The sequence below is a fragment of the Panthera tigris genome, chromosome E1 (genome assembly GCF_018350195.1).
Source record: "Panthera tigris isolate Pti1 chromosome E1, P.tigris_Pti1_mat1.1, whole genome shotgun sequence".
Taxonomy (NCBI): Eukaryota; Metazoa; Chordata; class Mammalia; order Carnivora; family Felidae; genus Panthera; species Panthera tigris.
This window is the reverse complement of record NC_056673.1, coordinates 44,777,977-44,804,229: the sequence shown is the minus strand read 5'-3', so window position 1 is coordinate 44,804,229 and position 26,253 is coordinate 44,777,977. Positions and strand designations below refer to the sequence as shown.

Here is a 26,253-nt window from a genome sequence, read left to right as displayed (position 1 = left end):
TATTTTATTTTATTTTAATTTAATTTAATTTTATTAGAAAGAGGGAGTGTGTGATCAGCGGACGGGGGAAAGGGGAGGGGAGAGAGAGAGAGAGGGAGAGAGAGAGAGAGCATATGAATGAATCTTAAGTAGGCTCCTTGCTCAGTGTGGACCCCAACTTGGGGCTCTATCCCATGATCCTAGGATCATGACCTGAGCCAAAATCCAGAGTCAGATGCTCAACTGACTGAGCCACACAGGTGCCATAGCAGTCTGGTTTATAATCAGATAATTCCTTCCTTAGCCTTGAACCCAACTATCCACAATGTTCTTATCCTCCTCTGAAAATATATAATGCTCATTTCTCTTAGTGTAATTTAATTCCTACCAGGTCCCTCAAGGTTCACCTTTCCTTTCCCTCCAAGTATTCTCTGCATACCCTATGGCTCTGAGTGTGGTCCTCAGGCCAGCAGCATCAACAGCACTGGGAGCTCATTAGAAATACAAATACTTGGTTCTCACACAAACCTACTGAATCAGAAACCCTGGGGCCCAGCAATGTGTTTAAGCAACTGCTCCAGGTGATGCTGATGTGTGCTCAAGTTTGAGAACACTGCTATCGTCTGTAGTCTCCCCTTCTCTGACACACTAATCTTGGCTCAATGGTTATATACCATGTTATATCTGTAGTTTCTTCCTCCCTTCTCTCCTTCCTGCCTCCTTTCCTTCTTTCCTGTTGTAATCTTTCTTTAATGACACAGGTGTTCCTGAAATCTCTTTTGGTCCTTGGATGCCTATTCATATTTAAGAGTGAGAGTAAGCACTCTTCAAGGCCAGTTGGAAGCTTTTTGGTATGATGGGTCTTATTGAGTGGGAACTTACTATCAAGTAATTGGTTTGAGCCTTGTTTCATCATGGGACCCCCCCCCCTTTTTTTAAGGGGACTTTTAACTGTGAGTATCCATGTGTTGTTTTCCTCTTTCTTGAGCTAGTCAATTTCCCTGGTGAGGGACCCTCTGATATTTTAACTGAGTGGTATAAATCTAGCTGTTAGTACATTGGGACTTAGGGAAGGGGAAGGTGGCTGGTTCAGGGTGGGGGGTCTCACCATTCAGTAAGTGTACTTTCATGTAGTTTTCTATTTCCACTCTGATACCCTCATCCTCAAGTTATGTCTGATATCCTGGAGTCCAGACGATCCTTCCGGTACAACCTCTTCAGAGAGGTAACTATCAAGGCAGTCATTTGGTTGGGTGGGGTTAGGGAGAAGAATCTAAGGGTTAATCTGCTTCTCATGTTACTTTTATTATTTATTTATTTATTTATTTAAAATTTCAAACTCATGCTACTCTTAACTAGTCTTTCTGTGTTGGGGTCCCCCTGTCCTCTACTTTCAGAGGTTGCTGAGTTCAGAGGTTCAGAGTTCCTGAGCCTGTCATGTGTTCTGTGGTGAGAATTGGCTTCTTGACCTTCTCCATGGCAGGTACTCAGATTTCAGCTTGTTCTGATCTCACCAGTCCGTAAACAGTCATCCATTTACTTTCCAGCTTCCCAAATTATGCTGATATCTCTTGTCTGCTCTTCCTTTTCTTTATGGGTTTTTGCCCTCTAAACTTTTTACTGTTATTTTAGTGCAATTTCAGAAGGAAGAAGAGGTGAAAACATGCATTTATTTTAATATGTTTAACCCAACTGCTGTTTTATAACCCTCTGAAATTTGGCTTTCCTCCCATCATCCTTTTGGATGGGACCTTTGGTTCCCTTATGACTTCATAACCACCCAATCTAATTCTACCCATTTGGTTGTCACTTCACCTGGCCTCACTTTAGCATTTAATACTGGTGGAAGGTCCATCCTCTTTTGGATTTCTCTGTGGCCCTGGCTTCTCTGACTTCACACTATCCTGGTTCCCTTCTTGATGACTAATGTTTCCTTAGCTGACTCCTCTTCCTTTCCATGACGTAACTATGGGAATTCTTACAGTTCTGTCCTCAGTCCTTTGCTTATCTCTCCCCCGCCTCACCCTGTGGGGATATAGAGAAGTACATGGATATGAAGCAGATTTAGGAGGTCAGATAGACAGGATTTTGTGATTGGTGGGATGGGGGAGTGACAGAGCAGCAGCAGCTGAGGAGGACGCTGGGTGGGTCTTTGGCAATTGGATAAACACAGTGAGGTGGTGGAGCCATTCGCTGAGGTTTGGAACCCAAGTGTAAGAACCAGTAGAAGTGGGGGTGGGGGAAGGAGATGAATTAGGCTTTGACACTTTGGGTGTGAAGTACCTATGGGACTGCCCAGCAGGCAGATGGAAGCTTACGGGGGGATCTGGGCTAGGTATCCAGCCTGATCTTCTCTTTGCCTTGTCCTTCTTGTCTGTTGGTGGGACATCGGAACCTACTTCACAGTGTTGAAATAGTGATTAAATGAGATCACTCAATAGATAGTTACTGAGTGTAAATTTTTTTTTTTCCTAGACACCGGGGATAGACAGTGAAATAAAACAGATAAAAAAATAATCCCTGCCCTCATGAAGCTTACATTCTAGCATGAGAAAACAGATAACAAACACAATAAATAAGTAAATTATATAGTATATTAGAAGGTGATAGAGAGTGTGAAGAAAATTGAAGAGGGGAGACAGGGAGTGGTAGGAGAATGGAGTTTTAGATAGGGTGGCCAAAGAAGGCCCTGCTGAGATGGCAACATTTGAACAAAGACCTGGAAGTAGGAAGATATGTGGCTGTCTGGGTGAAGAGCATTCCAGACAGGGGGAACTGCAAGTGTAAAGGTCTTGAGGCAGGAGCATGTCTGGTGTATTTGAGGAACAGCAAGGGTGCTAGCCTGAATGGAGCAGAGTAACAGGAGACAAAGTCAAAGAGGTCAAAAGTGAGGGCAGGTCACCTAGAAGACCAATAAGTCACATACAGTCTAAGACTCATACTCAGAGGGAAATGGAAGGGTTTTGAAGTTTTTTTAAAATAATATTTTATGTTTTTAAGTTTATTTTGAGAGAGACAGAGACAGCGCAAGTGGGAGAAGGGCAGAGAGAGAGAGAGGGAGAGAGAGAATTCTAAGCAGACTCTGCACGGTCAGTGCTGAGCCTGATGCAGGGATTTCATGAAACCATGAAATCATGACCTGAACTGAACCAAGAGTCGAATGCTTAACTGACTGAGCCACCCAGATGCCCCATTGGCTGAAGATTTTGAGCAGAGGACTGACATGATCCGACATTTTAAAAGGATCATTTGGTGCTGTAGGCATTAAGACATCAGCTAGATAGAGGGAGTGTTGAGAATAGACTGGAGTGGGCAAGGCTGGGGTGGGGAACCAAAAGGTACAAACAGGGAGACCAGTTAGGAGTCAGCAATCCAGGAAAAAGCTAATGCGTTGTAAAGTGCACACTCAGAAATTTCACATAATGTTTAGTAAACGTTGTAATCAACTACAGGAACACCTGTCAAATTCTACCATTACCCAGCTCAAGACCGGCTTTCTCAGGAAACTACATGAATGATCTTTGCCACTCATTTGGCATTATTTAGTTGTCTACGTACTTAGGGCTTTACTCTCAATTTATCTTTTAAGTTCCTTAAATGCAAACACTACATATCAAACACTTCATCTCCTTAGAAACCGGGTATATGATAAGTAACAACCATCATCATCATCAACAACAACATCATCATCATCATCATCAAAACACCAATATCAGCAAACATTTCCTGGTCACTTACTGGGTGTGAGAGGCAGTGTAGGGCAGTGGAGAAGAGCATGGGTTCTGGAATCAGACTGTGCTAAAATCCAGGCACCATTGCTCCTTGGGGCAAAGTACAACTACCTGTACTTTAGGTTTTTCATTTGTAAAATGAGGACAATAGTACCCATTAAGGAGGTGAGGATTCAAACATAATATATATATATATATATATATATGTTGATATATATATCAAACATATATATATATATATATATATATATATATATAGTATGATTATTCTAGTTACTTCCACATAATAATAGTTATTTTTTATGGGGCTCTAGGAATATTTATTCCTACGTTCCCACAAATGCCCTATAAGGTGGGTATTATTATTGTTGTTCCCATTTTATAGGTGAGAAAACCAAGGCTGAAAGGTTAAGCAATGTGTCAAGTTTGTGTACTAATAACAGGCATTTAATAAATGCCTTTGAACTGGAACGAAGAGTAGAATTTTGTGTGCCTTCTGTTCCACACCTGACAGATACAGGACAGCATAGAGCTACCCACGGAGGATTCAGAAAACATTCTGTATTTTTAAGCCTAGGAGGGAAGGCACAACTTTGAAAGAGAATTAGTTAAAAAATTGGTAACAGCAGCATTCAATATAATATAATGATAACAATAGATTGAGAAAATTTATCTTTAGTGATATTTGTTGGAATAAAACACATTTGGGTGTGAGAATATTTCCTCATCCTCCATTCTCAGGTCTACTTCTGGCTGTGCTCCAGTCCAAAAGGCTACTTTGGGATGTCTGAAATTGCTATACATCGTCCCAGAGTCAAAGGAAGCCCCGGGGAGTTCCAGCATGAATGAGAGTGTCTTCCAAATGAGATTTCCAAGCCCAGCACAAAGATCATCCCTGGAAAAGTCTGAATTCTTCTGGGATTCTCTAGCCTAGGGTAGGAGAGTCTGAACTTTCTCGGTTGTCTTAGGCCTTCAGTGGGCCCTGAGATGGACTGAGGTCAGTCTTGCAATTTCAGAACTAGGTAGCACAGTTGGGATGAAGGAATTAGGTCTCATGTTGTGGCACGCGAGCATTGCCACAGACCCCATCTCCTTTGTTCTGGGGCAGACCCTGTGGAGAAGGATGTTAATCAGAGGTGACTGCCTTGTACATATCCTCATAAGTGCTTCTAAGAAGGCTGTTTTTACCCCTTTCTTTGCCACTTACCTTACTATTTCCATTATAGCCTTTCTGGGTAAGGCTGAAGTCTCTACAAGCTTTGATAGGATTTCAAACAACAGGATCCCTGGGTTGCCAGCTAAATCTAAACATTTCTCCTTTTCTGGAACTATGAAGGGGAAAAAAATTCAAGATGCTTTCTGAAAAAACCATCTGTCAAAAAAAGTAATAAGCTGACAAGTCTTTTTATTCTATTTACAAGAGTAATAGCAGGTTAGGTACTAGAGAGTTAGAGAAAAACATTAAAAAATCTGTTCTATTTGGTAGAAAGGTCATTCTAATTACTGAACAGACAGAATAATCATTAAAAAATACTTTTAGTTCTGGGAGCCTGGGTGGCTCAGCTGGTTAACAACCGACTCTTGGTTTTGGCTTGGGTCATGATCTCATGGTTCGTGAGTTTGAACACCGTGTCGAACCCCGCTTCGGGCTCCACGCTGCCAGTGCAGAGCCTGCTTAGGATTCTCTTTCCCTCCCTCTCTCTGTGCCCTTTCCCTGCTCACACGGGCTCATGCATTCTCTTTCTCAAAATAAATAAATACTTTTAGTTCAGTGACTTCTAAGTAATTATTGACTCGAAGTAAATATGACTTGTAATTAAATTGCATTTAACATAAACACGACTCATGTATTAAGGACCAGTGTCTTGTTCTTCCAGGTTAAGAAACTGTTGATAAACATATCTCGGGTTTGCAAGCAAACCCTCGTTACTATAGTAGTACTTGAAGCAGTAACTTCTGTTTATTCTAAGGACAGTTCACAGCCTATGAATGAGTGCATTAAAAACAATTTTTTTTTTTATCTTAGAGAAAAAGAGTGAGCAGGGGAGAGGGGGAGAGAGAGAGTGAGAGAAACTTAAGCAGGCTCCACACTCAGCGCAGGCCTGACACTGGGCTTGATCCCATGACCCCGGGATCATGACCTGAGCCGAAACCAAGAGTCAGATGCTTAACCGACTGAGCGACCCGGGTGCCCCTGAATGAGTGTGTTTTCAAAACAGTACACAGTATTTAGAATTTAGAATGTATTTATTCTAGAAAATATAACCTGAATTGTGGTTAGTTTTTCCAAGGCAGGCTGTTAAACTCATAAATAAACCATCAGAGGACTAATAATATGTCAAGTACACTTTCACATCATTTATGACCGTGTGTGAGAATATGCTCTTTAACCTCTAGCCGACTCTCCAGTCCTTGCACTGAGGGAAGACTTCATCAGGGTGAGGAAGTCCATTCCTATTTTTTAGGACTAGTAAATTATTTATACCCCAAATTTGCACGAGAGAGAGCATTTTTCTTTTTCTAAAAAAATTTTTTTTTTTCATTGTAAAGGGAGCTCCTCTCAAAGTAGTACAGGCACTTGGTAAAGAATATTATAAAAGGTGACCGATTTTTTCTACACTACTCCAAATGTTCACACCAGAGACCAAAAAGCAGTGTCTCCTGCAGAAGGACTTGATGCATTTAAGTTAAAATTCTAAAACTGTATCAATTTGCTTAGCAAATAGTGTTTTGAAGAAGCAATATGGCAAGCAAATCTCACCCCAGAGTACACCTTCCTCATGTGTCTCCTGATCAGAGGCCTAAATGAATAGTAGTTACTATGCAGTGACTCACAGCTACCCAGCTGCCATCTGTTCTGTAATAGCTCTACTCACCCACAGCTTTAAGAAAGAGGTTCTTATCTGTTAACACCTTTGTGAAGTCTGAGAAATTCACCTTTCCATCCCCTGAAACAGAAATTTGAAGGCTCAGAACAAAGATATAAGATGCATTTTAGTAATTAGATTATATGTTAAATGTCAAATGAAAACACCTTGGACTATTCAATACGTAAAATCACAGCACGTTAAGGCTGGAGATGTGCTCAGGTGAGCACTGGTCTTCTCGAAGTGGTTTTAGCACTGTTACATGAGTCACCCACAGCCACCAGAAGCAATGGTGGGGTAAAAACATCAACCAGGCTCTCAGCCCCTGCAGTCCTAACCACTCCCTCCTTTCCTGGAGACTTGCCATTTTTGCATGGAATCCACCCCTGGCTTCCCATACCCCCCCCTCTGCTATTTTTATTATTAAAACAACCCCAAGTTGTACCCAGTCACCTCTAACGTTAAAGAATAGTGCTGTTAGAGGTATGTATGTGTGTTCTGATGAAAGAACAGACAAATTGGGTGGAGTTAGTGGAAACAAGTGATGCCTTGATTGACCAGTGACACTGATTCACATGTGGGCCTTATGCTAATTGAATGGGGCACTGGCAGTTGGGTGGGGAGAGGTGAGAGGAGATAGTGAATATATACTCCATACAACATATCAGCATGGGCTATAATCACTAGGTCAGTGTATTCAAAGGGAATGTTATCTAACAGCTTTAAAAATAGCAACAAAAATGCTGTGGCATTTTTGTCACAGTACAGATGGGCTCAGTGGGTGATGGGCATTAAGGAGGGCACTTGGGATGAGCACGGTGTTATATGTAAGTGATGAATCACTGGGTTCTACTCTGGAAACCAATACTACATTGTATGTTAACTAACTTGAAATTTAAATAAATTAAAAAATATGTAGGTGGGCTCTAATGATGGAAGGAAGATTTGTACTAATAAGATTCAAATGGAAACAAAGGGCTTGGATTTTCTTGGTAACATGTCATTTTTGAAATTGTCAATGACTTTGTATCTGTTATTTCAAGGCACCCTCCAAAATGTACATCATGACAGGTAATCTGAATTTGATGTTGAAATATGACAGTCACTTTTAGTTTCCACACAGAACTTTTCAAAGGATAGTCCATTTTGTACAATTTGATTTTGTAACTTGTACACATACTTTACTGATATCCTTAAAGAGAAACACGTATATGTACTTTTGACAATAAATGAGATTTATTTCTCATTTATGTAATCACTGATAGAAATATATAAATTTATAAAAACCTTCTATGAGAAAAGTAATTACAAGTCAAAGTACTCACCATCAATATCAGCACATTTTAATTCATTATAGACATCACGCTTGGTTAGATTCATTCCCAACTTGGCTAGAGTGCACATCATTCCGTGTAAATCAATACAGCCAGTTTTATCCTTGTTAAAGAAGTTGTAGGCATCTTGGAAGGCTGAGGAAATGCAGTTAAGTTAGTCAGACAGTTAGTTACTCAAGAATGAGTATAGGGGTGCCTTGGTGGCTCAGCCGGTTGAATATCTGACTTCAGTTCAGGTCATGATCTCACGGTTTGTGAGTTCGAGCCCCATGTCAGGCTCTGTGCTGACAGCTCAGAGCCTGGAGCCTGCTTCCGATTCTCTGTCTCCCTTTCCCTCTGCCCCTCCCCCACTCATGCTCAGTCTCTCTCTTCCAAAAATAAACACTAAAAAATGTATTAAAAAAAAGAATGAGTACATATTGTGATGAACTAGGACAGACTATATAGTTGATTGGAGATCATGTTCTAAAAAATTATTGAGAGAAAAATGAGTACATAATAGACATTTCATATAAAGGACATCATCCTTCCATGAGATTTGAACTGGAATAAACTACTTGGTGGAAAACCAAATATGTTCGCAAAATGGTCTTTGAAAGATGTCCATGCCCTAATCCCTGGAATCTGTGGATGTATTACTTACACAATAAAAAGGACTTTGCAGTTATAATTAAGATAAATTACTGTGGATTATCGGAGTGTGCCCAATATAATTACAGGTCCCTTAGGCAGCCAGAAGCAAGAGAGATGTGGCAAAATGAGAGATCGGAGAGATTCAAAGAATGAGGAGGGATTGGTTTGAAGATGGACGGGGTCATGTAATGTGGAATGCAGATGGTTTTACGGGGCTGAGAGAGACTCCTGGCTAACAGCCGGTAAGGAAACGGGTCCTCAGGCCTAGAACCACAAGGAACTGGATTCTACCAAGAACCTAAATAAGGTTGGAAGTAGATTTTCCTTTAGAGCCTCTTGGTAAGAAGCCAGGCTGGCCAACTCCTTCATTTTGGCCTTGAAAGACCCAGAGAAGAGGAACTAGCTGAACCCACCTGGACTTCTGACCCACAGAGCTGTGAGATAATACATGTGTTGTTTTAAGCTGCTAAGTTTGTGGCAATTTGTTATGGCAGCAACAGAAAACGAATGCACCCAAATGTACCCAAATTATATGCATGCGAATGTTTTGAATAGAGTCAAAGTTTTTTCAAAGACATACTCCAGGCATTAACTGGAGCCAAACTTAGACATGTATTTTCTAAAATCAGCGAATGAAGAAATAAACCGAGAACAAAGTATATCCCAAATGGCACTAGAATAAAACTTATTTCATATCACAGTCAAGTATTAGCATCTATATGTATGTGATGTGTCTGTATGTATGAAATTCATCTTATAGAGATAATGATACCTCTCTTAAAATTGTGCGAATAGGTAACATCTTTCTCCCTTGATAGGAGGCAGGCTTCTCTAGGGCTGGAGCCATCTCTGACTGGTTTCTAATTTCTCCCTAGTATTTCTAGCATGTTAGTAGGTATTACCTTCATTCATGCAGCCTTTCAACAAATACGCACGTCTTTTTTTTTATGTTCATTTATTTTTGAGAGAAAGAGACAGACAGAACACGAACAGGGAAGGGGCAGAGAGAGACAGAGGCACAGAATCCGAAGCAGGCTCCAGGCTCTGAGCTGGCAGCACAGAGCCCGATGTGGGGCTCGAACTCACGAACCGTGAGATCATGACCTGAGCTGAAGTCGGACGCTTAACTGACTGAGCCACGCAGGCGTCCCAAATACGAATGTCTTCTCTGCGTCAGGTGCTGCTCTAGGTGCCTAGGCTGCACTAGTGCCCTAAATAGACAAAGATCTCTGCACTTATATAAATATAATAAATAGGTAAGTTGGATAACATGTTACAAGGTAGAAGACAAAGGAAAAAAGAAAAAGAAATGCACGTTGGGGGGATTGGGAGTTCCAGGGATTGAGGGATAGGTTGCTTGTATTAAATATGTGAGATCTGAGCAAAGACTTCAAGAGGATGAGGGAATAGATATCTGGGAGAAGAGAGGACCAGACAGAAGGAAGAGCCAGAGTGAAGGTGCCACGGGGAACAGGCCTGGCAGGTTCCAGGAACAGCAAAGAGGCTGGTGTGGCTGGAGTGGAGCAGAGTGAGCAACAGGAGAGGAACAGGAAAGGTCAGAAGTGTAGTGTGTGTGTGTGTGTGTGTGTGTGTGTGTGTGTGTGTGTGTGAGCGTGTGTGGGTATATTTTACCATTTATTTTAAATTTTATTTTAAAATGCATTTTTAAAAGTTTATTTACTTATTTGGGAAGAGAGAGAGAGAGAGAAAGAGAGAGAGAAAGAGGAGAGAGAATCCCAAGTAGGCTTCACACTGTCCATGCAGAGCCTGATGTGAGGCTCAAACTTATGAACTGTGAGATCATGACCTGAGCTGAAATCAAGAGTTGGGCACTTAACCACCCGAGCCACCCTGGCACCCCAAATTTTACTTCAGATTGGTTTTAGATAGAGTTGCAAAGATAGCCCAGGGATCCTGTAGATCCCTCACCCAGTTTTCCCTAATGTTAGCACCTTACATTCCTCTGGGACATTCATTACATCTAAGAAGCCAACACTGGTGTAGTGCTGTTAACTAAACTGTAGACATGAATGGGATTTCATTAGTCTTTCCCACTCCAGGATCCCATCCAGGATACTCTATTACATTTAGCTGTCACATCTTTTTAGCCTCTTCTCTGTCACAGTTTCTCAGACTTTTCTTGTTTTTGATGACCTTGGCAGTTTTGAGGAGTACTGTTCAGGTATTTTTATGGAAGTCCCTCAGTCTTGGGTTTTCTAATGTTTTTCTCATGGTTAGCCTGAGATTATGGATTTTTTGGAAAGAAGATGAGCAAAGTGAGGTAACGTTCTCCTCACGGTGGTAAGAAGGCTGCATATTGTCAAGATGACTCGGCACGGGATACGTTTACCTGGATTACCTGGCTGAGGGAGTGTTTGTAAGGGTTTCCCCCTGTAAAGTTGCTTCCCTCCTTTCCATTTTCTACTCTTTGGAAGCAAGTCACTAAGGGAAGTCCAGACTCAAGGGACGGAGGGCCGGGGAATGAAGCGCCATCTCCCGGAAGAGGTAATAACTACATTCATTATTTGGAATTCTCTTGTAAGGGAGAGTTCTCGCTTCTCCATTTAAAAAAAAATTCAATCAATGACCAACTAGGATTTATCCCAGGAATAAAAGGTTGATTTAATAATCAAAACCATGTATTAATGTATCATCTTATCAAGCTAAACATAAAAAATGTGGTAATTTCATGAGACAGAAAAAAGTACTTGACAAGAACATCTATTCTTGCTATCTAATATCAACAACGTAGAAATACGAAAGAATGCTCTCATCCTAATAAATTTTATCTTTGAAAGACTCTACAAAAAATTCAATCATTTGTTTCTGTCAGTATGGACTTGCGGCTATTCTTTTTATACTTGGAGTTATAACCCAACACTACTTTATTTATTTTGGTTGCCCCAAATTACTCTAGCTTTAACCTTCCAGGTTGCCCTCATGCATCCCTTTGAAAAGCTCCTGTGTCCTTTTGTTTCCTGAGTGCTTCCTTACTTTCTGCCACTATAACATGTCCCAGGTTTGTCTTGTCTATTCCCTGCCCGGGCCCCAGAATCAGCCATTTATCCAAGCCAGTCTGCTTCTTTTATGGGAGACCGGCATTAGGAGTCGAGATCTGGGTGGTGGGTATGCTGTGGGGGTATTGATGCTTCTAAGTCCTCTCAGCCGACAGAGCTAGGAAATACTGTGCATGGATAGTAACACATGGATACACACATACTTCTAATTTTTTCTTGATCTGTCCATCTGTATTCATATGAAGCTAAACATGAGTTCACACTGATGTCTCAGAACCTAAGCCAGCACCACTGGTTTACTGGAGCCTTCTCCCCGTGTTTATCTGTAACTTCCCACTCCAAACCGTGAGAAACCTGGCTTCTGCCATCTGCCGTCCATTTACTGAGTTACTCCACCCAGTCCATAGGTACGACAGTTTCAGAATTGTTAAGCTATACCCCTATGGGAAACAACTTTACTGGCTAGAGTGCGTTGTTTCTGTACAGTTCCTTTTGTGTTGGGTCTTAGAGTTTCCAGTCAAAACACCATTTTCAAAGTTCCTTAGGTCATCTCCTCCCCTCACACCCACCTGACTTATGTTTCAACAGGATCACTCTGGCCGTTAGAAAAACAGACTTTTGGAAGAGTTTGGATACAAGTTGGAGACTGGTGGTCAGGAGGCTATTGTGGGTGAACAACAATGGTGTCTCCGACCAGGGTTGGAGCAGAGGTGGTAAGAACTGGCTGCTTCTAGATGTATTTTAAAGGTGGAGCCAATGAGATTTCCTGGTGGACTGATAGGTAGGGTGAGACAGAAGAGTCAAGATTTTTTCTTTCTTTCTTTTTAAAATTTAAAAAATTTTTTTTAACGTTTATTTATTTTTGAGACAGAGAGACACAGAGCATGAACGGGGGAGGGGCAGAGAGAGAGGGAGACACAGAATCGGAAGCAGGCTCCAGGCTCTGAGCCACCAGCCCAGAGCCCGACGCGGGGCTCGAACTCATGGGCTGTGAGATCGTGACCTGAGCTGAAGTCGGACGCTTAACCGACTGAGCCACCCAGGCGCCCCGAGTCAAGATTTTTTTTCCAGAATAGTGAAAGATGGAATATCATCATCTGAGATGGGGAAGGTTGTGGGTCGAGCATGTTTTAAGAGTAAGAGGCTGAGGGGAGGGAAGAATGGGGAGGTACTGTTTAGTGGGTGTGGAGGTTCAGTTTGGGAAGATGAAAATGTCTGGAGGTGGATGTGGTGACGGCCGTAGAACATGTGAATATATTTAATGCCACTGATCTCTATGTATACACTTGAAAATGGTTAACACTGTAATTTTTATGTTATGTGTATTTTTGAAATTAATTAAATTTCAAATTAAATAATTTTGAAATTAATTAAATTAAATTTAGTTTAATTTTTTTATTTTAGAGAGAAAGAGAGAGCGAGCATGTGAGTGGGGGAGAGGGGCAGAGGGAGAGAGAGAGAGAATCTTAAGCAGGCACCATGCTCAGCATGGAGTCCGACACAGGGCTCGATCTTATGACTCTGGGATTATGACCTGAGCCGAAGCTGAGTTGGACACTGAGTGTCACCCAGGTGCCCCTATGTTGTGTGTATTTTACCACAATGAAAAAGAGTGTATGAAGAACACATCAGGAGTTCAGTTTGGGATGTGTTGGTTTTGCGGTATCTATTAGACATATAATTGGAGGTGTCAAGGAGGCAATCACATATGAGCCTGGAGCTGGGGAGAGAGGCTTGGGCTGGACACACACATTTGGGAAGTGTCAGCATGTAAGTAGTATTTAAAACCTGTTCCTTCCTGCAGAAACCACAGGAAGGGACCTTGCCCACTGCCTCCCACCCTCCACTTTGCCTCCTGGCTGACTCTGGTGCTGCCCCGTGTGCCCTTTGTGGTTTGCTGTGCCTCTTATTTCTAGGGATGTAGGAGTATAAGACTTTCTTCGTCCTTGATGGTCATTTATGTATCTGTCTGTCTTATAATACCCAATTAAAATAGATCCTGGGAACCCTTAAAACAAGCATCAATGTATATGAATGCTATTAGAAACCTTAAAGTTTTCGAAGGCTATCAGCTGTTGTTGTTGTTGTGATTATTATTATTTTAAAGTTTATTTATTTATTTTGAGAGAGACAGGGACAGCCCGAGTTAGGGAGGGGCAGAGAGAGAGGAAGAGAGAGAGAATTCCAAGCAGGCTCTGCACTTCCCGTGCAGAGCTCCATGCGGGCCTCGAATCCACAAAATCATGAGATCAAGACCTGAGCCAAAACCAAGAGTCTGACACTTAACCGACTGAGCCAACCAGGCACCCCTATAAACTATTATTAAGGCGTTTAGCTCAGTTTTACAAGGATAAATGCAATTCCGATCTTGACAATCTTTTGTTTTTCAAACCGGTTTTCCCAGAAATAAAGGTGATTCTTTGCTTCCTGTTTTTTCAACTGGTCCCAAACTTGGAGGGTGAAGCATTAGCCTTCCCAGAACCCAAACACAGTCATGCTTGACTTTCTTTCTTTTTTGTTTTCTTTTCTTTTTTTCTAACGAGTCATGCTTTCCCTTTCCTTTGGGCCTTTGCAGATTCTACTCTATTTTGCCCAGAACGCTTCCTTTTTGCTGTCTGCCTTCCACTCATTATCCAACCTTCTCTGGGACTCCCTTTCTATCCTCCCAAGACCAAGTCAGGAGACTGTCTTTTATGCTCCCATAATACTTTATACTTCCCCTATCATAACTTGTGTTGTATTGTGATTGAAATTGTTTCAGTCAAAAATTCACGCTTTAATGATCTGACTTCTCTGAAAGACTTCCTATCAGGGCAATGACCATGTTTCCCAGGCTTACTACATCGTGGGCTTTAAATAAATATTTGCTATTTGGACTGATAAACTGTAGGAAGCTTAGCTAATTTTATCATTATGATTTTTTTTTTTTTCTGTGAGAAATCCTGGGGCTTCAGTTGTATTTACACTGCCCCATTACTTGATTTCTATTTGACTTTGCATTTGTTCTTTTGCATACCCACAAGTCCTTATCTGAATAAAAATATTTGTCTAGGACTGTCCAAATTCTAGGAAGATGTCTGTTTGAAAATAATCGCCCTTCCTTCCTATAAATTAGACACTGAATTAGAACTTCTGGTCTCAAATAGCAGAGGACTACAGTCAACCCTTGAAGTCACAGATCTCAGAGAAGAAAATGATCAGATATATCAAGGAGCTTTCATTTGGGGATGATTCTCATTACCTTGTATTTGTGAAGCATTCAGCTTCCTTTCTTTGTGCTGTAATTGGCACGGGAGAGATCCTGGTAAATCTTTATCCCTGACAAAAGACATGAGAAGATTTAATACATATGTGAAACCAGCAAATGTTAGTTCCATTCTTCAGTTTTTGCTGACTGGAATGACTGTATACATCACAATATATCCAGAGGAGATGGAGCGAGAAAACGTTGGCCACCAAGGTCCACCTCTGCCCTATACCTGCCCATCGCCCTTACATCCTTAAAAAAACCCCTGATTTTCTCCATTTTACAAAAGAGAAAACAGGCTCGGAGGGATTAAATAACTTGTCCCAATTGCACAGATAAAAGGTAGAAGTCCTGGGATTCAGACTCAGGCTTATCTGACTTCAAAGCTCAAGGATATAAGCCCTACACTATTCCTATTGCTAGAAATATAAATTCAAATTTTTAACGGGTGTAGGGGTCCCTGAGTGGCTCAGTTGGTTCAACATCTGACTCTGGATTTGGGTTCAGGCCATGATCTCATGGTTTGTGAGTTCAAGCCCCACATCGGGGTCTGTGCTGACAGTGTGGAGTCTGCTTGGGATTCTCTCTCTGCCCCTCCCCTGCTCATGTGTGCGTGCTCTCTCTCTCTCTTAAAAGAAATAAACATTAAAAAAATTTTTTAAACTGGTATAAATAATCTTATGTTGAATATCCTTATACTGAAAACTTTGTATCTATACTTATTTTATGACTTTAACTGCCAAACTGTATTTTTACCCACATATGAGATAGAGGTAGATATATCTACATCTACATCTATACCTATATCTATATATGGTCTATATGTATATCAACCATATCTATATCTATGTATCTACCTATCTACTGAGAGAGTGATCACTTCTGGAAGGTTTGGAACACCGGGTGACTTTTCATTTCCTCAGAAAAATAAAATCTGGAAAAAAGAGAAAACGTATGGATACTTTGGGGATATTTTGTATAGATCTACAGGAGGTTATTAGTTTAGAGTACATAAAGTACATTATGCATAACTGGGTTTTCTTATAATATAGTAATTTAAAATGTTTAAAAAATCATAATTTTATACATTAATTTTATTTAAAATACATTTAGGTTTGATACTAAACTAAATGTTTTATTATTATTATTATTATTATTATTTTTAATGTTTTATTTATTTTTGAGACAGAGAGAGACAGAGCATGAGCAGGGGAGGGGCAGAGAGAGAGTGAGACACAGAATCGAAGGCAGGCTCCAGGCTCCGAGCTGTCAGCACAGAGCCTGACGCAGGGTTCGAACTCACAAACTGTGAGATCATGACCTGAGCCGGAGTCGGACGCTCAACCGACTAAGCCACCCAGGCGTCCCTATTATTATTTTTTTTAATGTTTGTTCATTTCCTGAGAGAGAGAGAGAGAGAGACACAGAGAGAGAGACAGAGTGTGAGCAGGGGAGGGGTAGAGAGAGAGAGGGAGACACAGAATCCGAGGCAGGCTCCAGGCACTGAGCTGTCAGCACAGAGCCTTACACGGGGCTCAAACTCACGAACTGTGAGATCATGACCTGAGCCGAAGTCGGATGCCAAACCGACTGAGCCACCCAGGTGCCCCTAAACTAAAAGTTTTAATGGAATCTCTTAGTTTTTATCTTTCTACAAGAAGCAAATGAAGTGAAACTGGAAGAAATACTACACATGGTAATTAAAAAAATTATCGTTTATGAATTTAGTCTCCTCCTCAGTATCTAGTAGGTTCAACTCATTGTCAAAGAGGGACCTAGGGAACAAGGAGGTAATAGGTGTCAAAATGCACCATTCCCAACTTTTACAACATGGAATTTTACCTAATTAGTTTGTTTTCTCTGCTTTTACCAACACTGATTTCTTCTGCTGCTGTTTCCATTCTATCACTTATTTGAATCTCTGAAAACTCCAGTTTGCCTTACTCGGGTTATTTTATATTCATCGTATTTCTAAATATAAACAAGTTCCTTTTGCATGATATAAAAGATGCGGTAGATGGAGAAATAGGAAGTTCTCGAGAAGCAAGTCAGGCAGTGTGATGTCTCTATTAGCAACATTCAAAAAGGATCCTCTTGGCAGAATTTCAAACCACACAGGAAATGGTCTTTTTATTTTATAATGTTTCAGAGCTTTGAAGAACCTTAGGTTTGGAATGAGCCTGGGCTAGCCTCTCATCTCATGTAGGAATTCCCTCTACGTGTGCTTTGTCTAGACTTTGCTTGACTCCTTTCAGTGACAAGAACGTCGTTAGTTCAAGAGACAGTTTGTAATGCAGGGTGAGGGAACAATGAGATCAAGGGACTTGGTGGCTGTAAGGTGTCCTGCCCACATCCCTCGGAAAGAGGTCAGGAATCTATTCCTGCAGCAGCGAACGGCACAGTCAAGGACGCTTGGAGAAATCTCTCCAAGTGGCACAGAAAATGGATGGTTGTGAGGGAGAAGAGAGGCTCTTCTTCTTGTGCTCTGATAAAATATAGATCAGGCTCTTTTAGTCACTAGTGGCTACTGTGTATTGGAATTTGTACTTATCAGACGGAGGAAAAAGCTTTTGCTAATATCACAGGCAAATCTCCCTTCCCAATTTTAGCTCAAGGTCAGTCACGGCTAATTTACTAGATTTCATTTTACCCATCATATCTGAGCTACAGACCTTCTCTGTACTGACTTGCTTAGGGGATTAGGTCTTCTTTGTGATCCCCTAACGCTATTCTCCTTTAAACTGGCACTCAACCCGTTTCAGATTCTGTGTCTCCCTCTCTCTCTGCCCCTCCCATTCATGCTCTCTCTCTGTCTCAAAAATAAATAAACGTTAAAAAAAAAAATTAAAAAAAAAAAAGAAAAAAGGGGCGCCTGGGTGGCTCAGTCGGTTGAATGTCAGGCTTCGGCTCAGGTCATGATCTCACGATCCGTGAGTTCGAGCCCCACGTCGGGCTCTGTGCTGACAGCTCAGAGACTGGAGCCCGTTTCAGATTCTGTGTCTCCCTCTCGCTGACCCTCCCCTGTTTATGCTCTGTCTCTCTCTGTCTCAAAAATAAACATTAAAAAAAAATTAAAAAAAAATAAACTGGCACTCAAAATATCTTAATGTACTGCTGACAACTTCTTAAGCCCTCTAGGATATTCTGTCCCCTTACACAAAAATTGTCTCTCATTTGGGCAAACAGGAAGAAGAACTTTTTGTTTCTCCAATCAAAAAGGATTTTTTCTTTTCATAAAAATCTTTATCTTCAATTCATATGTTTTGTTTTATAACTAAATTTATCACAGGATACTTGAGGAACATCCTAATTTGTTTCCTCATAGCCTTTACGGGTATTTAATATATTTACCACCTTAATAATTCTTTTTTTCCATTTATTTTATTTTTAAATTTTATTTATTTAAATTCAAGTTATTTAACATACAGTGTAGTAATGGTTTCAGGAGTAGAACCCAGTGATTCATCACTTACGTAGAACACCCAGTGCTCATCCCAATAAGTACCCCCTTAATACCCATCACCCATTTAGCCCACCCCTCCCACCTCACCTCCAGCAACCCTCAGTTTGTTCTCTGTATTTAAGAATCTCTGATGGTTTGCCTCCCTGTTTTTTTTTAATGTTTAATGTTTATTTATTTTGAGACAGAGAGAGAGCAAATGGAGAGGGGGAAGGGAGGGGAAGAGAGAATTCCAAGCAGGTTCCATGCTGTCAGTGCAGAGCCCAATGTGGGGCTCGAACTCACAAACTGTGAGATCATGACCTGAGATGAAATCAAGAGTCAGATGCTTAAACGACTGGGTCACCTAGATGCCCCCTCTCTGTTTTTATCTTTTCCTTCCCTTCCTCTATGTTCATCTGTTTTGTTTCTTAAATTCCACATATGAGTGAAATCATATATATGTCTTTCTCTGACTTATTTTGCTTGGTATAATACACTCTAGTTCCATCCACATTGTTGCAAATGGCAAGACACCTTAATAATCCTTTATCTTAATCTACTTATCACCTGAATACATTCATTACTTACCTCGTGCCATGGGAGCTGGGTACTTTTGTTAGAGGATTCAGCTTAACTTTTGATTTAATATCAGAAAGTGCCATGGGGCCAATAACTCTGTCTGGAATTCAGAAGATACAAATAGATCAAATCACAGATTAATTCCTCTATTTTCTTTTGCAACTTCCCTAGCTTAAGACCTAGAGTTTGAAGTCCAGGGCCTTGAGGAATGGTAATATGTGCAAATTCAAGTTAGAGGTGTGTGCAGAGTTGGAAGGCCGTGCGGAGGGGCCCTTCACCGTCCAGAGATCTCTAAGCAAAGTTCTTATCATTGTCTACCCCCTTCACAGAGTAAAAACAAGTGGTACCACGTGACATAAAGCATCCTAGAAAGATGTGGAAAGAGTTATTTAAAGACAAAATTTATTTTTGAAATCGGTAGAATATACACGTCATAATTGACAGAGAATAAAATGTTACAGCGTTTATAAAATATTTACCTACTTATTTATATCTTGGATACCTGCCTAGTAGTAAGTAGATCTTCCCAGGGTTTCCTTCCTGGAGGTCCCTCCCTGTCCCGTCAGTTCTTATGAACCCACTGGTCTTCCTTAAAAGTAGGAGTGAAGGTAGGATACAATGCTGTTTCACTGCCCTAGACTCTCCTGAATGGACTTTTAGCCAGTAGAGCCTCCCTAGTCCTGCCTTTCCACTTCTGCAGAGTTTGGACATCAGGGCCTATGGGCCCGAAGCCAGGTTGGTAGGGCTTCCCCCTTTTATTGTTGGCTTGCCCTCTCTAATTATTTTTTCAAAGTATATTAGGTGGTTCACTGACAAGAATACTGGGTTGCTGACTTAGGAATAATAGACAATCAAATACTATGAAACCACAAAGAAAAAGCCTTTGTATATTTAGTTATAGTTTGATCCATTTTCCCAGCTCTTCACCTCAGAGCCTGGAAAGCCAGTTGTTTCTCAACAACTCAATTACATATGTTCACAGTCCAAAAACCTACCATAGAACTGGGAACTCCGGAGAGGCTCAACAATTTAGGCACTTGAAAGGTGCTGCGAAATCATCCTCACGGTACAAAATAATCATTCCTTTAAAAAACTACCTTCAATCTCTCTTAGAGATGATAGATTTGGGAAAAAAAAAAGGACTCAGCATAAATTCCTACACAATCCAGATATTTACCTACTTCTAAGCCGCGCTACCTACCACCCCTGGGCTTCAATCAGACCAAGAATCCAATAAAGGGTTTGTTCCATCATACAACTGTGACCTCATTCACTTCTCAGGCTTGGGCCCAGGAGAGAATGGCTTATAAGCTCCTTCCAGATTTAAAGCAGCGGGTTTTTCGATGTGGTTCATTTCGTACCCTTGGGGTATCGTGGGTGTGCATTACAGAATGGGAACGTTTTGACACTGTCGGGGTTTCAGGGAAGGGGAAGCGTTTTTTTTTTTTTTTTTTAAATTCTGTATTAGAATATTTCCATGTTAAACATCAGTGAGTTGGAAGTTGTTCGAATGAAAAATTTTACTGAAATGCCTTGATTTAATGGTGATTAAGAACCACTTCATTAATTGTTTTAGCCTAGAAAGAAGGACAAAAAATACCCCAAACTCTCATAGATTTATAGACTGTGGTATTATTGGAAAGAGTGATTGAAAAAGAGCAATTTAAAAAAGGATTATGATTGTTGGGGCGCCTGGGTGACTCAGTCGGTTGAGCGTCTGACTTTGGCTCAGGTCATGATCTTGCGGTTTGTGGGTTCAAGTCCGGCGTCGGGCTCTGTGCTGACAGCTCGGAGCCTGGAGCCTGCTTAGAATTCTGTGTCTCCCTCTCTCTCTGCCCCTGCCCCGCTCGCGCTCTCTCTCTGTCTCAAAAATAAATAAAAACATTTAAAAAAATTAAAAAAAAAGGATTATGATTGTTTTAATTAGTAACTTTAATATTCAAGATCTGACATGCCTAATGGCATGGTAAATCAACTAACATGAGTTAGGCATATTTTTATAGTCTTCCTCGTGGCTAAACACAGATACCTTTGGCACCCAAGGTTTAGCTTGAGCCCCCAAAATTGTTTCAGGCCTCATTCAGGAGCTGCAGTTCTAGAGGCTTCCTATTCCTGTTCTCAGAGTTTATTGTAAGCATAATTTGACACTTCCCTAGTCTTTTAGAACTTGATATTTGCCTCCCATTCTGGTCTGGGATACAGAGGGAAAGAAAGTGATGGTTTAATTTATGAATGAATTAAACAAGTATTTAATAAGGGCCTACTATGTTATGGGCCTATCAAGAATAAAATGGGAATTATGGGGGCGCCTGGGTGGCTCAGTGTGTTGAACGTCCGACTCTTGATCTCAGCTCAGGTCATGATCTTATGGTTTGGGAGATCGAGCCCTGCGTCAGGCTCTGCATTGACAGTGTGGAGCCTGCTTGGGATTCTTGCTCTCCACCCCCTCTCTGCACCTCTCTCGCTCGTGCGTGTGCTCAATAAATAAATAAATAAATAAATAAATAAATAAACTTAAATAAATAAATAAACTTAAAAAACAAAATAAAATGGGAATAATGGCATTGTCATTGGATGGGATTGTTGAGAAATATTATTATTTTAAATATTATTTTAAACTGCGGTAAAAACACATAGCAAAATTTACTATCTTAACCATTTTAAGCATACAGTTTATCAGTTTGTTTTTTAAAGTTTTATTTTTAATGTTTGTTTGTTTATTTATTTATTTATTTATTTATTTATTTATTTATTTTTGAGAGAGAGAGAGCGCATGTGCACACAAGCAGGGGAGGGCAGAGACAGAGGGAGACACAATTTGAAGCAGGCTTCAGGCTCTGAGCTGTCAGCACAGAGCCCGATGAGGGGCTTGAACTCACGGACTGCGAGATTATGACCTGAGCTGAAATCGGGGGCTTAACCAACTGAGCCACCCAGGGGCCCCTAAGCATATGTTTGTAATTAAGTATATTTAAATTTGGGGCCCCGGGTGGCTCAGTCAGTTAAGTTTCCGACTCTTGATCTTGGCTCACGCCACGATCTCCTGGTGCATGAGTTTGAGCCCCACATTGGGCTATGCACTGTCAGCACTTGCTTGGGATTCTCTCTCTCCCTCTCTGTCTCTCACCTGCTTGTGCTCTCTCAAAATAAATAAATAAACTTTAAAAAAAGTATATTTACATTGTTGTGCAATCAACTTCCAGAACTTTATTTTGCATAAATGAACCTCTAAATTCACTGAACAATAGCTCCCCAATTTACCCCTCCCTTTAATCCCTGGCAACCACAAATCTATTTTCTATGAATTTGACTTTAGAAATCTCATCTAAGTGGAATCATACAGTATTTGTCTTTTTGTGACTGGTGTATTTCACTTAGCATAATGTTCTCAAGGTTCACCCATGTTGTAGCCTGTGTCAGAATTTTCTTATTTTTTAAGCCTGAATAATATCCCATTTTATGTACCACATTTTATTTATCCATTTATCTGTCATTGGACACTTGGGTTTCTTCCACCTTTTGGCTACTGTGAATAACGTTGCTATGACACATTGGTGTACAAATATTTCTTTTTTTTTTAAATTTTTTTTTAACGTTTATTTATTTTTGAGACAGAGAGAGACAGAGCATGAACGGGGGAGGGGCAGAGAGAGAGGGAGACACAGAATCGGAAACAGGCTCCAGGCTCTGAGCCATCAGCCCACAGCCTGACGCGGGGCTCGAACTCACGGACCACGAGATCGTGACCTGAGCCGAAGTCGGACGCTCAACTGACTGAGCCACCCAGGCGCCCCCAAATATTTCTTTGAGACCTTGCTTTCAATCTTTTAGCTTTATACCCAGAAGTGGAATTGCTGAATCACACAGTAATTATATTTTTAATTTTTTAAAGAAATATTGTTTTCCATAGTGGCCATATTTTACATTCCTGCCAAAAGTGCACAAGAATTCCAATTTATCCACATCCTTTCCTGTTTTTTTTTTGTTTTTTTTTTTTGATAATAGCCACCCTGATGGGTATGAGGTCATATATCTTATTGTGGTTTCAATTTATATTTCCCTAATAATCATTAGGGATTATTAATGTTGAGCATCTTCTCATATGCTTGATGGTCATTTGTATATCTTCTGTGGAAAACTGTGTATTCAATTCTTTTGCTTACTTTCTAATTTTTTTTCTGTTGTTGAGTTGTAGTTCTTTTTATTTTCTGGATATTAACCCCTTATTATATAAAATATTTGCAAATATTGTCTTCCATTCTGTAGGTTGCCTTTTTACTCTGCTGATTGTGTTCTTTGATGCACAGTAGTTTTAGATTTTTACGTGGTCCAATTTCTTTTTTTATTTTTATCTTTTTTATTTTTATTTAAAAAAATTTTTAACATTTATTTATTTTTGAGACAGAGAGAGACAGAGCATGAATGGGGGAGGGGCAGAGAGAGAGGGAGACACAGAATCGGAAGCAGGCTCCAGGCTCTGAGCCATCAGCCCAGAGCCTGACGCGGGGCTCGAACTCACGGACCGCGAGATCGTGAGCTGAGCTGAAGTCGGACACTCAACCGACTGAGCCACCCAGGCGCCCCTCTTTTTTTATTTTTAAATTTTCCTTTATTTATTTTGAGAGAGAGAGAGAGTGTGGGGGAGGAGTGGAGAGAGAGAGAGAATCTCAATCAGGCTCCGAGCTGCCAGTGCAGAGCCTGACGTGGGGCTTGATCTCACGAAATATGAGATCATGACCTGAGCTGAAATCAAGAGTCGAACACTTAATGAACTGAGCCACCCAGGCACCCCTGTGGTCCAATTTATTTCTACTTTTGTTGCATGTGCTTTTGGTATAATATCCAAGGAATCATTACCAAACCCAATACCATGAAGCTTTTCTCCTATGTTTTCTTCTAAGCATTTACAGTTTTAGGTCTTCTGTGTAGGGAAAAGTAGAATTTTAATGTGTAGCACTGAGGGAAGAGCTGTTTAGAGTGGAAAAGGAACAAAAGTATGTAGAATAATCATGAAATTAGGAGACAAAGAACAGCTCAACCACATTGGAGGATAGGATTGCATGAAGTGAGAGAGTGGGAGCAGAAATAATTAGGTAGGTTGGATTAGGTGTGGTTAATAGAACAGAGATTGCAAATTTGATCCTCACACAAATTTCATTAGGCTTATACCACATTTAAAAAGTTGAATTTCAAAAGTGAAAACATGGGTAAATTAAGAGTTATCAGTTTACGACTTCTCATGAAAAACCCAAAGATCGGAAAACATGGGGCCCACATTCCTGCTTAGCCATAATTGACTGGAGCAGAACAACTGTCATCCCCTTAACTGGAACCATATGTTTTCTGATTGCCATAGTTCCCATCATTTTTTGTAGTTTCCTAGACCAACCATGTCACTTATTTAATGTCTTTTTTTTTATTTTTTATTTTTTAGACATATATACATCTTCATTGTTAAGCTGAGGCATTCTGGACTTTATTAGCTCCGGGGAATCCTGAAGATATTTGAGTAGGAATGTTGAATGTCTATAGCTGTTTTCAATGGGAATTAATTCAACCATATTACTCTGACAGTTGCCTAGGCTCATATTCTCTTCTGACCTTATGAAGAATAAGAAGGAAATGAATATTAGATGGGCAGAATATTAGTATTAGGCTTCTTCCTATGTAGTACTGTTTGCTAAAGGAGAAAAACTTCATGACAAAAGGTTGTGTCTTGGTGTGATTTATAATTCGTAAGTTCTGAAAACCTAATTTTTTTTTAATGTTTATTTATTTTTGAGAGAGAGAGAGAGAGCGCACACAAGCAGGGGAGGGGCAGAGAGAGAGAGAAGGAGGCACAGAATCTGAAGCAGGCTCCAGGCTCTGGCTGTCAGCACAGACCCTGATATGGGGCTTGAACCCACAGACTGTGAGATCATGACCTGAACCAAAGTCGGACGATTAACCAACTGAATCACCCACGCACCCCTGAAAACCTAATATATTACGGTAAAGTCTAGTTCATCTTGTACCGTTAAAGATATATGAGCTTTAAGGAGAAGAAAATCTCACCAGTTCTGTCATTTACCAGATTGATGGGAACTGTACTTTTCAGAAAAAGAAAAAATGTAGCTAACTCTCTGTTAGAGATACTGCCCCAGTAGGCCAGTTTTTTTTTACAGGCAGATTCCTTTGTTTCTCTCCCTGGCTGTTTTGCTTTCATTGAGTGTCAGCACCTTGAGGTCTAAAGCTGCAATGTTCTATGACAGAGTCCTAGGAGATGGTCATTGAATGGGGAAAGTCGAGATGTTCCTTCCTTTTGGGCACAGAAACTGTACTTCCCAGCAACTCCCTCATCTTTGGCTTTTCTCACTCTTTATCATCTAGAAATAATCAGGGTATGTCAGCATGAAGGAAATATTATTTCCTACCTTAACTCTGGTAACCTAGGTAGGCAAAATCCTTTGGGATGATGTCATCCTTTAATTTTTTCCCCCCAAATTTTTATTTAAGTTCTAGTTAGTTAGCATGTAATATTGGTTTCAGGAGTAGAACTTAGTAATTCATCATTTATATATAACACCTAAGTGCTCATCACAACAAGTGCCCTCCTTAATACCCATCACCCATTTAGCCCATCCCCTGCCCACTCCCCTCCTTCAATCCTCAGTTTGTTCTCTCTAGTTAAGAGTCTCTTGTGGTTTGCTTCCCTCTCTTTTTCTTTTTTCTTAGAAACATTTTTTAAATGTTTATTTATTTTTGAGAGACAAAGAGAGACAGAGCGTGAGCGGGGGAGGGGCAGAGAGAGAGGGAGACACAGAATCCGAAGCAGGCTCCAGGCTCTGAGCTGTCAGCACAGAGCCCGATGTAGGTCTTGAGCTCAAGGACTGTGACATCATGACCTGAGCCAAAGTTGGTTGCTCAACTGCCTGAGGCACTCAGGCAGCCCTTCCCTTTTTATTTTTTTCCCCTTCCTCTGTGTTCATCTGTTTCTTAAATTACATGTGAGTGATGTCATATGGTATTTGTCTGTCTCTGACTTATTTCACTTAATAAGTGAAATATACTCTAGCTCCATCCATGTCATCACAAATGGCAAGATTTCATTCTTTTTGATGGCTATTATTCCATTGTATGTATACACCACATCTTCATTTATCCTTTCATCAGTCAATGGACATTTGGGCTCTTTCCGTAATTTGGCTATTGTTGGTAATGCTGGTATAAACACCAGGGTTCATGTGCCCCTTTGAATCAGTATTTTTGTATCCTTTGGGTAAATATCTAGTGGTGCAATTGCTGGGCCATAGGGTAGTTGTATTTTTAACTTTTTAAGGAACCTCTATATTGTTTTCCAAAGTGGCTGCATCAGTTTGTATTCCCACCAACAGTGCAGGAGGGTTTCCCTTTCTTGGCATCCTTACCAACATATGTTGTTTCTT

At 40.6% G+C, this 26,253-nt stretch overlaps 1 protein-coding gene across 7 annotated transcripts in view; it reads right to left on the bottom strand.

Annotated features, from left to right (window-relative positions):
* The window catches only part of EFCAB3 (EF-hand calcium binding domain 3), a 65,069-nt gene that overhangs the window by 10,818 nt on the left and 27,998 nt on the right, over positions 1-26,253 (bottom strand). For 4 of the 7 annotated variants that reach the window (XM_007088236.3, XM_007088237.3, XM_042966296.1 and 1 more), the window contains 5 exons: positions 18,839-18,929; positions 14,803-14,879; positions 7,903-8,046; positions 6,587-6,658; positions 4,918-5,038 (listed from right to left, as the gene is read on the bottom strand). In XM_007088236.3, the coding sequence (XP_007088298.2) occupies positions 4,918-5,038; positions 6,587-6,658; positions 7,903-8,046; positions 14,803-14,879; positions 18,839-18,929 (505 nt within the window). Of the gene's footprint in view, positions 1-4,917; positions 5,039-6,586; positions 6,659-7,902; positions 8,047-14,802; positions 14,880-18,838; positions 18,930-19,335; positions 19,772-19,824; positions 20,054-26,253 lie in introns of those variants that run through there. The other 3 variants (XM_007088240.3, XM_042966298.1, XM_042966297.1) reach the window with 3 other exon arrangements.